We start from the raw sequence: 19177 nt of genomic DNA on the forward strand, positions 1-19177 counted from the left end.
TTATCGTTATGTTACCAGTACATGACCATTACATTACCAATATATTACTGTTACGTTACGTTACATTACCAATATATTATCGTTACATTACCAGAAAAATACACTTCTAATATGTTACAGCTTGTTGGGAGAAGCTGTTTTTCAGTCTGTCTTTGTACTGACGTGCAGTGATCCCTGGTTAATGTGACAGTATTTACACTCTTCAGGAGTTTCAGTTTGGCTGCTTTCTCTGTTTCATACAGGTCCTGTGTGCATGACACCATTGTACATTACCATTATATCACTGTTACATTACAATTACATCACCGTTTCATTACTTTTATCACCATTACATTAGTAATATCACTGTTACATTACCATTATATCACCATTACATTAGTAATATCACTGTTACATTACCATTATATCACCATTACATTAGTTATATCACCGTTACATTACCATTATATCACTGTTACATTATCATTAGATCACAGTTACATTACAATTACATCACCGTTACATTACTTATATCACCATTACATTAGTTATATCACCGTTACATTATCATTATATCACTGTTACATCATCATTAGATCACAGTTACATTATCATTAGATCACAGTTACATTACAATTACATCACCGTCACATTACTTATATCACCATTACATTAGTTATATCACCTTTACATTAACATTACATCACCGTTACATTATCATTAGATCACAGTTACATTACAATTACATGACCGTTACATTAGTTATATCACCGTTACATTACCATTATATCACTGTTAAATTATCATTAGATCACTGTTACATTACAATTATATCACTGTTACATTACCATTTTATCATTGTTACATAACTGTAACATCACCATAACATTACCATTATACTACTGAAAGTTTACCATTATATTACCTTAAGTTACTATTATGTTACCATTATATTACTGTTACATAATCGTTAGATCACCGTCACATGACCATAACATCCCCGCTAGATTACCGTTACATTATCATTAGATCACTGTTACATTAGTTATAATAATGTTACATTACCATTACATCACTGTTACATTATCATTAGATCACCGTTACATTGCAGTTATGTAACCATTATATCACTTTTGTATTACCATCACTTCACTGTTATATTACTATTATATCACCTTTACATTACCTTTATACATTACAATAATATCATTACATTACTATTATATTACGGTTACATTACCATAACATCACCATAACATTACCATTATAATACTGTTACTTTACCATTATATCACTTTTACATTACCATTGTATTGCCGTTCCATAACCATTATATGACAGTGACATTGTATAGTATAGTTGTACCATAGTTGTATAGTAGCACTGTATAGTATAATATTATGACCTGTTTAGTTCTGAACTGAGAGGCCAGCTCTTAGTCACGCTCTTCTTCCCATGAACATGTGCAGATCTTTCTCCATGCTGAGAGATTCACCTGTAACCATGAGGAGACAGAAGATGCGATGCTCTGACAACATCACAAACTGTGAGTAATGTTGGGACCATGTTTTTTCTTTAACACATCTGTGAGACATTTTTATCTGGTGGAAGATTTACATTATTACTAACATCCATTCATGGTAGGGATGTACATTTTAAGTATTTTCCGTGATCGATTTTTGGAAATGTTAACGATCAATTATCGATTAATTGATAAAAAAAAAACATTATTATTCTTACGTCAAAAACAATGCCAAATAGGTTGTTTTCCCCCTAAATAATATTTTCTACAGCAACAAAATGCATACAACTGACGGGATTGAATACGGGCACACGTTTGACACGCAGAATATCAACGATCAGGCTCATTAAAATATTCTCCGCGGACATAGTCTTATAAAGTGAAGGCTCATAATACTAAGAGAAAAGTACTTCAGACTCACAGTGTCCAGTTTTCTGTCTACTCGTTCATACTGAGAAAAATAAACGTGTGTATTCAGTCAGGTGTCAGCTGGGAGCGCAACCGGATCATAATCAGTCCCGCTGGAGAAAAGCCCAGACGGCTCTGATGTTGCTGCTCTGTAAACGTAGCGTACCAGAATTTCCCACCTGTCTGTTGCCTTCGTATCCAAAGGTGGGTAATGTCCTGTTTAAAGCTGTCAACCTTTGTGTCCGTGTTGTTGTTGGCAGCAGTTTTGTACTGATCCTCTTTTAAAAAGCGCACGTGGAGACCTGACGCACAGCCGCAGCCACCAGCTGAGCGTCTCCGCTGTGCGCAACACCTTTAACAGCTGATTCACATGGAGACATGCTTTAAACTGAAAACACCTCCCTGATAGATGAGTGTAATATGAGACCACGTGATGTTTGTTCCACGTGACGGAAAATTGATAACAAAACTGTGTGTTTCCAGTAATTTCTTAACAATCAATTAATCGATAATCGATTAATTGTGGTCATCCCTAATTCATGGCCTACTATAGAAAACCACATGCTGCCAAAACAGCCTATGAGTGATGCATTTGAGTGTTAGAATGAAGCAGGTTGGCAGTTCATGTTCAAAAAAACACAACATGTATACAGAACAAGATCAGTAAAGATGTGCTGCTCTGCCTACAGGGTTCCTTACAGGAGCTTTTAGCCCCTGTGAGGAACTTTCTGATGCCTCTTTATGACCTAGAAAAACAAGATCATCAGGAACAACACTAACTATTTCTATACAGCAACTTTGAACGCCTGAAACTGCACACGGAAATTCAAGGTGAACACATGATTGACAGCATACTCCAGCACCTGTCTTTATATGTTCAACAATGAATATTCACTGTCAGACACGTTTGACTGTGAAAAGAACGCAGGAGGAGATTTCATTTAGTCAGAAAATACAACCTTTACATGTAGAGGAGATCAGCAAAGTGTCAATCAATGAATCAATCAACCTTTATTTATAAAGCACCAAATCCCAACAAATGTTCTCCTCAGACTCTTTCCAAACAGAGCAGGTCTAGACCGTACTCTATGTTCTATTATTAATAAAGACCCAACATCAAGACAGGATCAGATCCAGTCCCATCATACAGACAGGACTCAGTCTGATCTCATCTTAATCCACCATGAGCAGAGCACTTTGCAGCATTTAGCAAGTTACAGTGGCAAGGACAAACTTCCTTTAACAGGCAGAAACCTCCAGCAGGACCAGACTCATGTTAGACACACATCTGCTGAGACCGTGTTGGAGAGAGGGATAGAGGGAGATGAAGAGAGAGAGAGATGATAATGGAGAGACAGATAGTGGTTCAATCAGGAGAGACACAATTTGAATATTAAAGGTTATTTATTACAGCTGAATGAATGATGAAACTTGACAGAAATCTTTGGCGGAAGGACTCTATGGGGATAAGGCTGTGAGCGTAGGATGTGTGAATTTGGCAGCTGAAGAAATCCCCCTAGAGTCCAGACTCTGGTGGTGGTGGTTGATGATGATCCTAGGAATTGAAGACTTGCAGAGACCAGGGGGAGATGGGGAGGTGGAGGGGAGCGCACCATCAACGTAAGAAGGAACTAGCAGGAGAGAGAGACACATTTAGAAAGACAGCAGAGAGTTGATAGGCTGACGGAGGCTCCGGAGCATGCAGCTGGAAGCGGGTGAGCTATTGAATGAGGGAGAGGAGAGTTAAACAACTGCTGTGATTGCTTTATAGTCTTCCTGTCTGAACTTCCTGAGTCCCTGAGCTCCCTTGTCTCATAGATTCCTCTGAGCTGCCGTAGACGTCCTCCTGCGGCGGACGATCTGGACTCCAGCTGATACGGACGTGCTGGACTCCAGCGGCAACAGCTTCTACTACTCGTCTCATCACTATCACCTCTCTCTCTTACTCCCGTCTATCTGTCTTTCCAGACCCAACTCGGTCGAGGCATGATGTCTGTCTAACATGAGTCTGGTTCTGTTCGAGGTTTCTGCCTGTTAAAGGAAGTTTGTCCTCTCCACTGTAACTAGCTAAATACTGTGAGGTGTAATGCTCGTGGTGGATTAAGGTGGGGTCAGACTGAGTCTTATCCTGTCTTGGTGTTGGGTCTCTGTTCATAATTTGACATAGAGTGGTCTAGACCTGCTCTGTTTGTAAAAGCTTCTTGAGATAACGTTTGTTGTGATTTGGCACAAATGAAGATTGATTGATTGATTGATTGATTGATTGATTGAACTGTCACTAGAGCTACATTAGTTGTATCAGCTGGAGTGTGGCACGTCTACAGCAGCAGAGATCCAGAGGAACCTACGAGACAAGGGAGCTCAGGGACTCCAGAAAGGTCTATAGGCACAGTGATCCATGGACACACACACAGCTGCATCCTTGTGTTTCATTTCTTTAGGTATCAGTTTGACTCGGTGAACTAACTTGTTGTGGTCAAAACAGAGGAACAGATATTCAGCTGACTTCCTCAGAGCTACTGTTTTATTTAAAGGGCAGGACTGAACACGAAGAGCTCATGGGTGTGCCAGTGAGATTGTTTCCTGTGGGGTTATTAAAAGGTCACATGTTGTGTGACACAGTAGGTTAGTGACTCAGCTGGACTGAACAGGAATGTGAAACTTAAGGCCTGTGTTTCTGTCCCTCCCTCCCTCTGTTTCTCTCCCCTCGGGCTCCCCCCTCGGGCTCCCTTCAGTTTTGTTTCTGTCTCCTCACATTATCACTGATATTACAGCAGAAACACAGAGTTCTACATGGATTATTGCTTCAGACGAGCAGGTGAACTGTAGCTCAGATACACTATACTTTATTTATTTATCTGTATCACTGTGCTGTTTCCAGGAACACCAGAGTCTGGCTGCTTTACACCATCAGCTGTAACCTGTTCGAGCTGCTCTTTAACTTTCAGTTTCGTTTCTGTCTCTTTTTGCTCAGAAAGAAACACAGAGAGGAGGAGAGAGGAGGGAGGTGGGAGGGGGAGGTTTATAAGCTGCACAGGACAGTGTTTACTCTTTAGTTGAACTCCTGCTTGAGATAAAATCACACTGTCGTTTAAAGAATGGGTAAGATGGATTTATTTACTCTGTTTATTCTGAATGAAGGTTTCTGTAGGTCTCTTCTGGTCGTCCTCATGTGTCCTCTTTGTGATGTAAAGTCAAATGTTTGTATATTTGAAGAACTGTAGTTATGTTAAGAACTATAAATCTGTGTCAGGCTGGGACACAGGCTGGGACAGTGATGATGATGATGACTGATTGATTTGAGTTGATGATGAAGCATGCATGGATTATATGTCCCGACAAAAACAGCTAAACCAGACTCCAATGATCAGGTGTCCTCTGGATATGTGTTCATCATTTGGTTTAACTTGTATGAGTCCACTTGTTGTCTAATGTGTCCTAAGCTGAGTTCTAACTCAGAAAAGAGAGCTGTGCACTTGGACCTGAAGAGAAGCTTCTCTTTGTCCTGACGTATCGAGGTAGAATCAGAGGTGAAGTTTAGACTAGGTCTCCTTCCTGTCATCAGAGACACCATCTGTTGTGCTGTCAGCTGTGTCTGTAGTCATAAACATGCACTGGGTGTGTCTTTGGTGGGAAATATTTATTACTGTGCTCATTTTATTATTGGACTGCACAGGTGGGAAGAGGTTTTAGAGGTGGTGGTTGATGATTGCACGGCGTTGCTGAGGAACTTGTTTGTTTGTTTTTGGGATAAAAATGACTCAGACTGAAGTATTAACTCAGACTGTATGCACTTTAATGCGCTAACATGCACTTTTGTATTACTTATATGTGCTCTTGTGATGTATTGTTGTTCTCATTGTCATGATATCTATTTTCTTTTGATTGAAGGTTAAGATAGATTTATACAACACATTCTGAAATGAGCACTTTTTTTTCACAAAAGAAAACAAAGATGACAAACAAAAATACAACAAACAAAGAAAACACAACAGTCCATGTGTAGCAGGGAACTAAGGGAGTTATAGCTATGATTGGCCCACGCAACACAGCAGTACATCATGCTATTATGATGTACTGTTTCCATCTGTTATTTGTCTCTATCGCTTGTCATGAACTCTGGTTTGACCTGCTGGGGACCATGGGTGAAAATTAGCCTTATGGCTAACTCTGGCATATTTACATTGATGGGACGCTGAAATGTTCATTAATATGCACTGTCCCTTTAAATAAATAAATAAATGCTTCATGTATTTTGAGTATGAAGTGTTTAGAGGAACATCAGAGCTGTATGATCAGATGATCTGTTACAGGGTGACTGGCAGTCTGTGCACCAGTGAGGTCAGAGTCTAACAATACTTGAGTCAGCTGAAACTGGAAAATGTTTCTGTTTTATAAAAATATCTGCTCATTTCAATTTGATGAAGGATGTTCAAACAGCTGGTACAGAGACAACAAAACAGGGTAACAGTTACACCTGGAGGAACATCTCCCAACTAAGGAGGTTAATGATGAAAAGTTCAAAGTTCAAAGTCTTCTTTATTGTCAAATAAACTGCAGTATGCACTAGACATACTGAGGATTTGATATTGCGTTTTCTCTCAGACCCTCAGTGTTGATTTGGGGCGGGGTCAGTGACTGGGTTAAGTCTGTGAAGGGGGCACTATGGGGAGAGGGGGCCAAACAGGGAGAGAGTTCAGCATCCTGACTGGCTGGTGGATAAAACTTTATTTATTTATTCATTCATTTATTCATGTATTAATTCATTAATTAATTCATGTATTCATTCATTCATTCATTTATTTATTTAAAAAAGTATTTATTTAAAAAAATATCTATTTAAAAAAATATCTATTTTTTATTCATTCATTCATTTATTTATTTTAAAATGTATTGTTTATTTATTTATTTTTATTCATTCATTCATTTATTCATTCATTCATTTATTTAATCATACATTCATTCATTGGTTAAATTTATTTATTTAAAGGTACAGTGCATATTAATGAACACTTCAGAGTAGTATCCATGTAAATCCACAGCCCCAGGCAGTTCAACACAGAGTTCATAACAAGTGGATAATAGAGAGATGTGTCGGAGTTGGACCAAATAAAGAAGGGCCAACGTAGCAGTATATCACACAAGTAAAAATGCATATGGAAAATATGTGAACACACACACACAGACACACACACACACACACACACACACACACACACACACACACACACACACACATCACAATGTGTCGGCCTGTTAAGAAGTGCGTGAAAGCACTTTTAGTGGTTGTTTCTGTCAGATGAAATTGTAATAATCAATCATGTATTGGACTGAGATGTATCATCCCTGTAGTGTTCAGTGTTGTGTCCTCTACGATAACAGCTGGATCAATAAAGTACCTACTAACTGTATACCTCCCTGAGGACTGTGCTGCCTCAGAGGACCTGTTTGTATTAAAGTGAATGAGTTTCTGATTCAAAGGAAAGTGTCAGAGAGGCTTCTGCTATACAAAGATATAAAACAGGAGGGAGGACCGGGTCATACCCACAAGATGCACAGAAAGGAGCGTTAGAAATCATCAGGATGACAGACGAGAAGAAGTGATTGACTCTGGAGGGGGACCCCAGAGTCTACCTGTCTCTGTTAGGTCTGTGTGTGGGTTAAAGCTCAGTTAGGTGCTGCAGCTGATTAGCTCCAGCAGACTTGGTAAGAAAACATCTGTGCAGTAATCACGTCTTAATGTCGGCCTCTCTTTTTCTTCTGCTAGACGAACTGAAGATGGAGAAGGTCCTGGAGAAACTGGTGACCATGGTGAAGCAGCACCCTGATGGGATCCCCCTGAGGACACTATCCATAGTTTACAGCCAGACGTACCACAAGAACCTGACGCTGTCCTCACTGGGCTTTGACTCCATGAACAGCCTGGTCTCCTCTCTGCACAGGGACCTGGTCCTGGATGGGGAACTGGTTTTTCACAAGGACCGTTGGCGCAAAAGAAAGTCCAAAGCTAAAGCTGTAGGTGGAGCTGCAGGTGGAGCTGCAGGTGGAGCTGCAGGTGGAGCTCCACCAGAGGAGAGCGGGAGGCCTGAGGAGGTTCTGGAGGATATTGTGACCATGATGAAAGAACATCCTGCAGGGATTCCTCTGAAGAAGATGGCCATTGCCTACAGCCAGAAATACAAACACAACCTGACCTTGACCTCCATGGGCTTCAAAACCATGTCCAGTCTGGTGGAGTCTCTGGGTGAGCTGGTGGTGAGGGGGGACACGGTCTTTCATAAGACCCACCAGCCTCAGAGCCTGCCTGTCTCTGTGAAAACCTCCAGACCCTCAGCTGACAGCAGGCCTCAGACTCCTCAGAGCTCTGACCCTTTCGTCTCCTCCCGCCGTGTCAGCCCCCCTGCTCTGCCAGGACTCAGCTTCTTGGGTCCAACTTTGTTTTCCTCGTCCCCCGTGCCGTCCACACAGAGTCCTCCTGTGAATCCTCTCCTGCCTGCAACCAGACCTGCTGAGAAACTGAGCCAGCCACAGCTCTATGACAAGGTCATACAGGTGAGTCATAGACAGGTATGCAGAGCACTGAGGCTACACTGACACAGAAGAGACCTTGACTTCATCTAAGAGACGTCAGGAGAGTTATTCAGAGCTTTAGGAGGAGTTTAAACGTTCTTTTGCTTTCTTAAATCTTGTTTTTCTGTCTGTGAAGCTGCTTCAACTTACATTTAACTTTAGGGGTAAACTTGCTAAACACTTCCTTAAACACACCCAGTGACAACAGGACACCTAGACCGGGTGAAACCATCATCTATAGTGTTTGAGTAGTTTGAACCCTCTGCTTTAGAGGCAGGCCTGCAGGTTCCAGTGGATGTAGATCTTTAAAAGCCCTCGCAGACATTCAGCTTTATTTAAAAACAGAAGCTCAGGGATCTCCTGAACGGGTCGGGTCATGATGAAGATGGCTGAGTGTGAAGTGTTGTTGGTTTGTTGCAGGTGATGAAGGAGTATCAGCTGAATGCTCCGTCCATGGAGAAGCTGCAGACCTGCTACCAGCAGCTGCATGGTGAGCCTCTACCCTTCACTCAGTACATGTCTCTGTATGACAACTGGGAGGCCACCTGCCCTAAGGCTCCGCCCTCTGAACCAAGGGAACCTGGCACACCTGCAGGTAGACAAACATGGCAACACCCTGCTTCATCCAAACAGAGGCTGTTTTAGAATCGGCCTGCTTCATACTACCTACGAATGTAGTTGGCAGTATGTATTGCCTACTACATACTGCGTTTGGATTTAGTCTGTAGTATGTCTGTTCTGTTGGATCTGGTCTGCAGGATGCTGGGCCAGGCGTCACTGGATTTCTGGTTTCAGAAAGCGGAAGTTCACTGAAAAAAAGGGTAGCTTAAATATAGGGTAAAAAATCTTAATTCAAGCTGAAGATTTCTTAAAACTACTGAAATGATCTGTCCATGCAGTGATTTAATTTTACTTGATAAGAAATCTTAAAATGAGAATGTTAAATCTTGAAATAAGCAGGCTCTGAAAAGTATTAAAAGGGTTGAAATAAGTAGAATATACTGATTTTTAGCTCAAACTACTTGAAAACAAACTTCCTACAGCACAGTTAGAAGTGCAATATACTGAATATAAGCAAAGAACATCTCTTTTAGTTATTTTGTATACTTCATTTGAGCAAATTAAAGCCTGGGGACAAGAGAAACAACACCAAGTGAAAAATGACTCACTATTAGAAAACTATGATTACTCTGTTTCTTAATATAAGCTGGATCATCTTAAAATAAACCCTAATCCATCTTCAATCTAAAACTAAAATCTTTAAACCAGGTCTTATTCTTTGAATATACCTCTGAAATGTTTCTACAGAAACCACAACAGCAAGCTGGATTACTGGCAACACTTAATACATGTCAGGATTAACAACATATAACACCAAGAACAATTTAATAGTGGCTCAGGGTTGATGCATACTTCATTTAAAAGAGTCTTTAGAGCCAAACCAAAACATATATATCACAAGATACAAGCTGAACTGTGTCTTGAAAAGTTCCCTTATGTGTTATTCTTAAATCAACTTGAAGTTGTTACTCAATCTTGAAACAAGTTTTACTTTGATGAGACTTTAGGTGAGACAACCAATTAGGGCTGAACAATTAATCAAATTCAAACCGACATCACAATTTAATTGAATGCGATTTTCAAATCGCAAAGGCTGCGATTAAAAACAAAGAAAAAAAGTTTCATGTACACAGACACAACCTAACGTGACATGCATGCAGTAGGCGGCTGTAATGCACCTTTCAGCTGGGAGACACGTACGAGCGGGGATGAAGAAAACAACTTCAGCCACGCTAAGTTTTGTTTTGTAGTTTTGTTGTTGACATCTTTAAAAAAAAGGCCTCAGCAGAAGAACCGAGAGAGGACACAGAAGGGGCGACTTTGGTGTCAAAGAGGAATAGCACGTCGGTTGTCTGGACCTATTTAGGATTTAGGAAAGAAGATGCTGCGCAACGTCAGGTATTGTGCAGAACCTGCCTTGCTACTGTTTCTACCACACGAGGTAACACAAAGAGCCCTTATGAACACTTTAAAAAAACACCACAAAGTAGGGATGTTCATTTCAAGTACATTCTGTTATCCATCTTTGGAAATGTTAACGATCAATTATTGATTAATCATTAAAAAAAACATGAACATTTTCCATTTCAAATGCCCAATGCATTTTTCCCTAAATCAAATTTTCCTTCACAACACAGTGTATATAACTGATAGTATTAAACGGATCATAATGAAGTGTACAAAATAATCAACACGCTGAATATCAACATGTGGAACAGGCTCATAAATAATCAGTGAAGACCCAGACAACATGTGGATTTACTGCAACAGGACAACTGAACAGATTCATATTTTAGACTCACAGTGTCCAGTTTTCTGTCTACTGGTTCTTATTGAGGAAAAAATAGCATGTTTACGTGGTCAGGTGTCAGCCAGGAGCACAACCGGGTCATAATCAGTCCGGCAGCGGAGAAAAAAGAGACCTGTCACTCAGCCGCAGCCCCAAGCTGAGCGTCTCCTCTGTGTGCAGTCAGCTGATTCACATCCAAACATGCTTTAAACTTCAAACACTTGTTTGGCAGAATTTTGTTAGGTAGTTGTGGTGAACACTTACAAGACTGCAAGTCAAAGTATTTAGTAAGTTCACAACTGTAATTCAAGTAGATAAATAAACTGCTTTCATATTAATTCATGCTTCATTTGCCTTTATCTTAACAGAAGTCTAGCCTATGAGAAAGAACAATTCAATCTGATATTGTTTATCATAATACAGATTGATTTATTGCTTGTGTTTGTTGAAATTATTTTAACAGTCAGTCTCTCAATTTAAGATTCACAGACTAACTGAGACAAAAAGACATGTTCATAATCAATTTAAGATTCAACCATACATACAAAGATTACAAACAAGTAAAGAACTCTAACAACAAGGTCCTTCATCTGACATGTCTCAAGTGCCAAATTATTTGCATTGTAAACAACGACCAAGCTGATAGATAAACTGCTTCTTTAGCATCACTTATGAATTAAAAAGTTAAGAAGTGGTTTATATGAATTTAATAATTTTCACAGCATCTAAAACCTGAGTTCCCCTGTCAAAAAAAAAGAAAAAAGAAAAAGCATAAAGTTAGCGCTGTGCATTGTGGGAAACAGTACGTGAGGGAGACTGGTCCGATGCAGACTTGCATCCGGGTAGTTTTGGCATACTGCAGATTTTGTTCTGTTTACATACTGAATTTAGGCCAAGTCAGTACGTACTGCTAGTATAGTAGGCAGTTTGAAAACAGCCTAAGACTTTTATCCACACTAATCTGAACTAACATGTGTCTCCAGTTCCTCCCACAGCAGCACAGACTCCCCTAAAGTGGTCTGATAAAGAGCCTCAGCAGCAGGCGCTCGCAGTGTCCAGCTGCCTGCCTGACCCTGACTTCCCAGCGCTGGGGGCCAGCCTGTCCAAACAGAAGAAGAGTAAAGTCAGAGACACAGTCCAGAGAGAGGGCGGCGTCCCCGTCTTTAAAGAAGCCTATCACGCCCAGCTGAGGGAGGTGCATGGAGCCAACATGAGGGCGGTGGAGGCTTTGGAGGAGGATGAGGAGGAGGTCACAGGGTACAGGAGGAGGAGGGTGGTGGATCAGGATTCAGTCAACAGTCTGATGGAGGACGTGATCCGAGACATCGCTGCTGAGGGAGAGCTGGTCACCAGAGACAGGGTGAGGAGGCGGGAGGCCAACATCTACTCTCTCAGTAATTGAGAGCTTTGGTATTATTTCAGAAAAAAACATGAAGCTTTTGTTATTCCACGTTACCAAACTGTGACTCTTCAACAAACGAAGCAGTCCGTTAGGTGATCAAAACAATAAAGACCTCCTACATCGACGCCAGAATACAGACCCCACATCTGAACTGATCTCAGTCATGGAACATATTAGGCTCTACATTTCAGTAAAGGAGTCAGAGAGATCTCAGGGAGTCCAGGGGAAACAGTGAACCTGACTCTGTCCACAAATGAAAAATCACCTCCTCTAAATATCTTATTAACACTTCTTAAGTTGTTTCTTCTATTAATACGACGACCAGCAATGTGCTCTGAATGAAGTGCACTTAGGAGGGATCAGTTATGTTCACACTTAGTATTCCTTGAAGTGCAGTGAGTGATTCTGCTTCTTAAAGAACAGAGAGAGGTTTTCAAAGACAAGGACTCATTACAGAACGTAGCTCTAACATTAAAGAGCTCTGACACAGATATCCACTCAGCACTTTGAAATCCCCTCTATGGACAGACTTTTATTAAGAGTCATATTTAAGTCTGAACTCTTTTATTGATATGTTGTCTCCTTCAGTAAAGCTGTATGTTAAATGTGATTTTCTGGGTCACTGTGTCAGTGTTTTCAGTGTTGTATTGCTGGTAAATGTAAGTTATTAAACAGCTAGGGCTTTCAGAGAGGATGTCAGATAGTTGTTCTATATGGCCGGACTTCTGGAATATCACTGACATAAAAAAGCCTCCCATAAACTCTGATCCAGCTACTGAAAGGTCTTTACTGGAGCATCACTTTTACCTGACTCAGTCTGAGTCTGATCTCAGGCACAGATTCTAACATGTCAGTCCACCATGATGTAGTCTGGTTCAGTTACTAAGACATAACAGAGACATGTTGTAAACCACAGAGAACAAGTAGAGGTGGATCAGGTTCACAGAGAGTCAACTACTGTCCTCCTGTTATAAATGTGGGGAGTCACTTCACAGTAGGTTTTACTCTCCATGTCTGAATATGGAGACACTTAATGATAAGTGTTCTTTGTATTGTCCTCACTTGTCCAGGTGATATCCAGGGTGTGTCAGCTGCTGCAGATTCCTTCTTTGGCAGCAGGAAGGGTTAACATCTGGACGATTCCAGCTCTCAGAGACCTTCAGTACATCATGAGAGAGATCAACATGTTCATAGAGGTGGGATGAAAAGCCTCTGATGATACTGGTTTCAGTGTGGATGATTTGGTCCCTATGAAAGCCTTTTTTCTCCCTCAGTGCACGGAGGTGGTGACATCCATCTGCACCCTGTACGAGCTGGGACAGTCTCTGGCTGGCCTGAAGAACAAGAAGCACTATGAAGAGCTGAACCTGGGCCCGCTCTGCAAACTGCCCCTCGTCCACCGCATGTTCAAGATCGACAGCAACACCAAGGACGACGACATTCGACAGATCCAGACAGTGGATATCCTGAAGGTAAGATTCCCACAGTTAATGACATCTCTTGTACCAGACGTTTACTGCGTACCCCTCTTACCCTTTTAGTCTGATGATACAGGACATTATCATGGTGGACTGCTCAGACCAAACTACAGAGACTGCAGACAGAAACCAGAACACGTCTGACGCCATGCTGCTTTTAGGTTTCAGTTAGAATTAATTTATTCTAGGATAGCCCCTTGAGATGCAGCATCTCATTTTCAAGGGTGTCCCAACAGAAACACAAAGCAAATGAATACACACAAAACAGTAAATCACAACAAACACAAATACACCACCCAGCACCCCGTCATTAAACAAAACCTTGACAATAGACAGCTTCAACAAAACAAAAAGGCATCAATAAAGCACATTATCACACGTCAGAAACAGGAACAGGAACAGCTTGTTTTTAAATGATTAAACACATTTGATTTAAAGCAGTGGATGGAGGTGATGGATTTAACACAGGGGTGTCAAACTCAAATACACAGAGGGCCAAAATAAAAAAATCGGTGCAAGTCAAGGGCCGGACTGGTTTAATGTTTATTGCAAAACTTATTGAAATGAACTTATTGCACATATTGAACATTGAACTAGCAAATTGCCGATAAAAATTTGAAAAATTTAAAATATGTTGCATTCATTTCTTATTGTTCAATCTGCAGCTTATCTAATGAATGAGCTTTACTAATTTCTTATGAAAATATTTTTCCACAGGCCAACAACATTAGCAAAAAAAATCAACATTACTCTGTGGTAGTGAGAAAAAGTGCAAAAAGGAAACATTAAAGCTCAGTCTGCTGCTCTGTGATGCACACTAGTCTAAGCCAGATACTCAGCTTGGATGCAAGTTCATCAATGTTTGGGGTCAGGCTCTGAGCTGAGGAAATCCTCAGGATAGAGTGAAGGTGTTCATCAGTAAGACGACTCCTGTGAGATGTTTTGTTTAACTTCTTCAAAGAGAACAGTTGTTCACACAGGTAGTTCGGCAGCACGGAAAATGGCCCAAGTTTTCTTGCAGCATCAGCGTGTCCCACACGGGGGTGTGGTTTTAAAAGCCTTCACTGCAGCGTACATGTCTGTGATCACATTGCCCCGCCCCTGAAGCTGCAGGTTGAGCGCGTTGAGATGGCTCGTGATGTCACACAGAAACGCCACTTCACACAGAAACTTTGTATCATGGAGCTCTGTTGTGTCTTTCCCATTGCTCTCCATGAACTGACAGATCTCCTCACGCAACTCGAAACACCTTTACAGCACTTTTCCTTGGCTTAGCCATCGCACCTCTGTGTGATGGGGCAAGTCACCATATTCCACCTCTGTGTGATGGGGCAAGTCACCATATTCTGAACCCAGCTCCTCCAGAAAAGACTTGGACTGGCGCTGATTTAAACCTATGGCTCTTATGAAGTTAACTGCTCATGTTACGGTGCTCATCACATGTTCCATTTTCAAGGCTTTGCCACACAGTGATTCCTGATGTATGATGCAGTGATAACCTGTCAGCTCACCTGTGCTGATTTCCTCCCACATCCTCTCCCAGATCCTGCCCACTAGTCCACTCTTTTGCCTGCACTTCGCGGGCGCTCAATCCATCGTCAGTCCCACACGTTTATCCCAAGGCTGCCTCATTTCATTTACACATCTGGATACCTCTTCAAAGAGATCTTTCCCTGTAGTTGTGCCATGCGTTGATCTTAATCCCAAAAGTTCCTCTGTTGCGCACATGCATATACTTTGCCTCCCACCTGTCTTGAACCCCCCTGTTTTCAAAGTCCTAATTTTGGTTTATCCATTTTTGGGGGAGAGGGATATCTGAAAGTTGACTGCAGGTGACTAGCTTCATAAGGCTGATGATGAGAGGAGTCGGGTCACGGCTATCGCGTGCGGGCCCTCAATTGACATGCAGTGCATTGTGGGACTTGTAGTTTTAGTGGTGCGGGCAAAATACCGTCGGGCCAGCTCTATAAATAATTTGATATCATCTCGCGGGCCAAAGATAATGCCACCGCGGGCCAAGTCCGGCCCGCGGGCCATGAGTTTGACACATATGATTTAACAGAAGGGGGTAGATTATTCCAATCAGATGGGGCTTTTTATTTGAATGACCTGCGAACAATTTCTTTATGAATTCTGGGGACAATGAAGAAGGGATGCTGCGTATGTCTGAGGGAATATGAAGATGAATATTGAACCAGGAACTCTTTTAGATAGGGCGGACAGTTAATATGAATACATTTATAAATAAACTGAAGCCAGTGAAATTGTCTTCTTGTTTTAGGCTGAAGCCAATTAAGTGCTTCAAACAAGTATTGTGTTCTGTATGGACACCGTAAAACAAAGCGACAGAGAGAGAATTAAAAACAGTGTTGAGAGACTTAAGGTGAGTGTCTGATGTGGACTGATAGACAACATCAGCATAGTCCAAGATGGATAATGTTATTTGCGATATGATTATTTTCCTTACCTGAAGTGAGAAACAGTTAACTGAGCGATACAGGGTGCCAAGACAGCCATAAACTCTTTTCTTTATACAATCAATACAATCAATACAATCAATACAATCAATACAATCAATAGCTTAAAGGAGAGCTCAGAGTCAAACCAGAGGCCCAAATATTTAAACACACTTACTTGCTCGAGAGGAGATCTGTCATCAAAATTAATTAATACAACAGGTGGAGAGGAGAGACTATGTCTTGTGCCAAATAACATGCAACATGATTTTTTCATATTTAAAATAAGCTTTTATTGGAAAACCAGTTTTGTACTAAATTAAAATTGTACTGTAAAGAAAAGTGAATTTGTGATATATGAGATAGATGTCCTGGGCATATAGATGAATGTGACCGTTTGAACATATTTGAGGTAAATCATTAATACAAATGGAAAAAAGAAATGAGTCTGTAAATACAGACTGTACTGGTTACTGTAGAGAACTGTTAAAGATTGAAGCTTTGAAACACGTACACTTCAAGATTTTAATTTATGTTGGAGCTCTTACCCTCTGAGCTAAAAGTGTTATTATTGTTACACTGTTTGTGAAGTTACACAGAACATCAGTGAAACGTTAGAAAACCTGTCAGGTCCCACAGCCAGGAGAGAACTGATGTTTGTATAAGATGCATCAGACACCAGGGCAGCCATGTAAATGATGTAAAACAATGCAAATGACCTGAAGGCACCAGGCACCAATAAACCCTTCTGTTAGTGTAGAGGTTAGTGTGGTTTACCCAGAGATCTCAGAGCTGCAGCCTCAAACCACAACATCTCTTTCTAGCTGGACTGAAACCAGAATGTAGGATTCAGTTTAATGTCATGTGTGTTATCATTTATATAAGTTAGTACTCATTTTGATAGTTTGATAGTGTTACACCAGATGATGTGTACATGTAAGACAGGAGGGCAGACAACCGGGAAGGTGACTGATTTTACCAGGAGGCGTTAGAGCATGAGGACGCCACTGATTGTTTTGTTTAATAAAACCAGAGAGACTGAAGTTATTCCTGGACATTTACAATGAGTTTGATCCTGTACGACCCACTCTCCCCCTGCCTCATGCCTGGTTTCATTTTGACTTTTATTTTTAGTAAATTGAAGAGGTCGAATAGCCATAAGGTTAGACTCTCACAAAATCCTGTGGGTGTGTCAGGAGATTTACATGATCAACAAGGTTACAGCGATGTGTGTCGTGTGTAAATCAAGCAGCAACCTCTGGCCTCGAGAATTGAAGCCAATGCAGAAGTGTTAAAAACTGTAGTGTCACTGTCCACTTGAGGCTGGCTGCAGAAGTACCCAAAACCACACACACACCCATTCAAAGAAGACGATCTTTACAGCAGAAATAAACATGTTTACAGCCTGGTTGTAGGTGTTGTCTGGATAGCTCATTCCTGGATCGGCACACACTGTACAGGGTTGTGAATTTTTTCATAACGTGGCAATTTCGAAGATATTGAGATTATGAGTTTTCCACTATGAGGGGCACAGCTGACTTGATTGACAGGTAGGAACACTGTAGCTGTTGGCGAGGAGGCTAAAGGCCCGCCTCTTTACGTCACACTAACTAGACAGCAGTTATGTTGAGTTCAGCATTTCCAATATGGCTGCCGCCGCCGAGACTACGTCCATTATTTATACAGTCTATGGTGTAAATACACTGTGCTTCAGTTATTCCACAGCGTCCTATTATGAAAAATCTGTCTCCTCTCCAGCTGCTTGTTAATACACTCATGAGTCAGATCAGCTAATAGAGTCATCCACAACACGCTCAGTTGAATTACTGGTAGATGAAATCTGATTGGCCTCTCCAAAGTCCTGAATGATTAATGTAGGCTGTGTTACAATAGGCAGCAAACAGCTGACTGCATTTCAATGAGCCACATGTTTTAAAAGTAGAAAAGAGTCTTTTCAAACTAACTAAGACAATCAGGGTCTAATTTGAATTGATTGAAAGCAAGAGTTCTGACAGTGTTTGAGTTAGAAGTTATTATGGTCTATGGAGTTATATAACTCTCTCTCTCTCTCTCTCTCTCTCTCTCTCTCTCTATCCTCCTGCGTTATTTTCACAGTCAAACGTGTCTGACACTGATGTCATGGTGGATTAAGATGAGATCAGACTGAGTCCTGTCTGTAAGATGGGACTGGATCTGATCCTGTCTTGATGTTGGGTCTTTGTTAATAACAGAACATAGAGTACGGTCTAGACCTGATGAAATCACAATAAACAGAGAACCTCACAGACCAGGGTTAGACTGCACATTCAGGTTCAGGACAGAGCAGGGTTTCGTATGTTAAGTTCATAACTGTTCCCTCTCTGTTCCCATTTTTCAGCAACTTCGTACGTTTAGGAGGCAGCAGACTAAACCCAAAGTGGACCTGGCTGAGTTCATGAAGTATCTGGCTGACCACTACAACTGTGACTCCCCGTACGAGCTGGGCATCAGGATACACAGTGTGGGGCTGCCCATATCAGTAAGAGACATGTTTTATGACCTTCACTGTGTTTGCTCTGTGTCAGATGGTCCACAGCATGGTCAGAGCTGACTCTTCTCCATGGTGTAAATGTTGAATGTAGCAGTGAACACACAGCTCCCCCTGCTGTGGGCCTCAGATAAACACAGCTACCTGTACGACCAGCTCACCTTGGTGGAGTGATGCATTCATGTTCTCCGTTGGCTTGGTTCCCCTGCAGACTTTAAGCAAGGTGAGCAGGGATGAGCACCTGACCCTGGAGAAGGCCCGGGAGGTGATCCAGAGGGAGCTGGAGGAGGAGATCATGGATCGTCTGAGGAAGATAAAGAGGAGTGTGATGGAGCCGCTGCAGGGAGCAGCTTCCTTCTCCACAGGAAACCTCGACCTCAGGAAGAAGTACGCTTCCCTGACGGCGGCCGAGGTGGTGCTGGCTGTCTTCTCAAACGCTGAGGGGGTGTTCAGTCCCAGGATGGCTAAGGTGGGTGATAGAGACT

The 19177-nt window shown here is 41.5% G+C and overlaps 1 protein-coding gene across 3 annotated transcripts in view; it reads left to right on the plus strand.

Moving 5' to 3' along the window:
- The window catches only part of wu:fj29h11 (protein NO VEIN), a 75530-nt gene that overhangs the window by 1351 nt on the left and 55002 nt on the right, over positions 1 to 19177 (plus strand). Inside the window, exons 2-9 of one of the 3 annotated variants that reach the window (XM_034707573.1) lie at positions 1449 to 1525; positions 7677 to 8461; positions 8900 to 9074; positions 11813 to 12189; positions 13302 to 13427; positions 13506 to 13703; positions 18543 to 18683; positions 18904 to 19161. In XM_034707573.1, the coding sequence (XP_034563464.1) occupies positions 1459 to 1525; positions 7677 to 8461; positions 8900 to 9074; positions 11813 to 12189; positions 13302 to 13427; positions 13506 to 13703; positions 18543 to 18683; positions 18904 to 19161 (2127 nt within the window). In that variant the 5' untranslated portion in view covers positions 1449 to 1458. Of the gene's footprint in view, positions 1 to 1448; positions 1526 to 4954; positions 5012 to 7676; positions 8462 to 8899; positions 9075 to 11812; positions 12190 to 13301; positions 13428 to 13505; positions 13704 to 18542; positions 18684 to 18903; positions 19162 to 19177 lie in introns of those variants that run through there. The other 2 variants (XM_034707575.1, XM_034707574.1) reach the window with 2 other exon arrangements.

Source organism: Notolabrus celidotus, chromosome 18 (assembly GCF_009762535.1).
Source record: "Notolabrus celidotus isolate fNotCel1 chromosome 18, fNotCel1.pri, whole genome shotgun sequence".
NCBI classification, from domain to species: domain Eukaryota; kingdom Metazoa; phylum Chordata; class Actinopteri; order Labriformes; family Labridae; genus Notolabrus; species Notolabrus celidotus.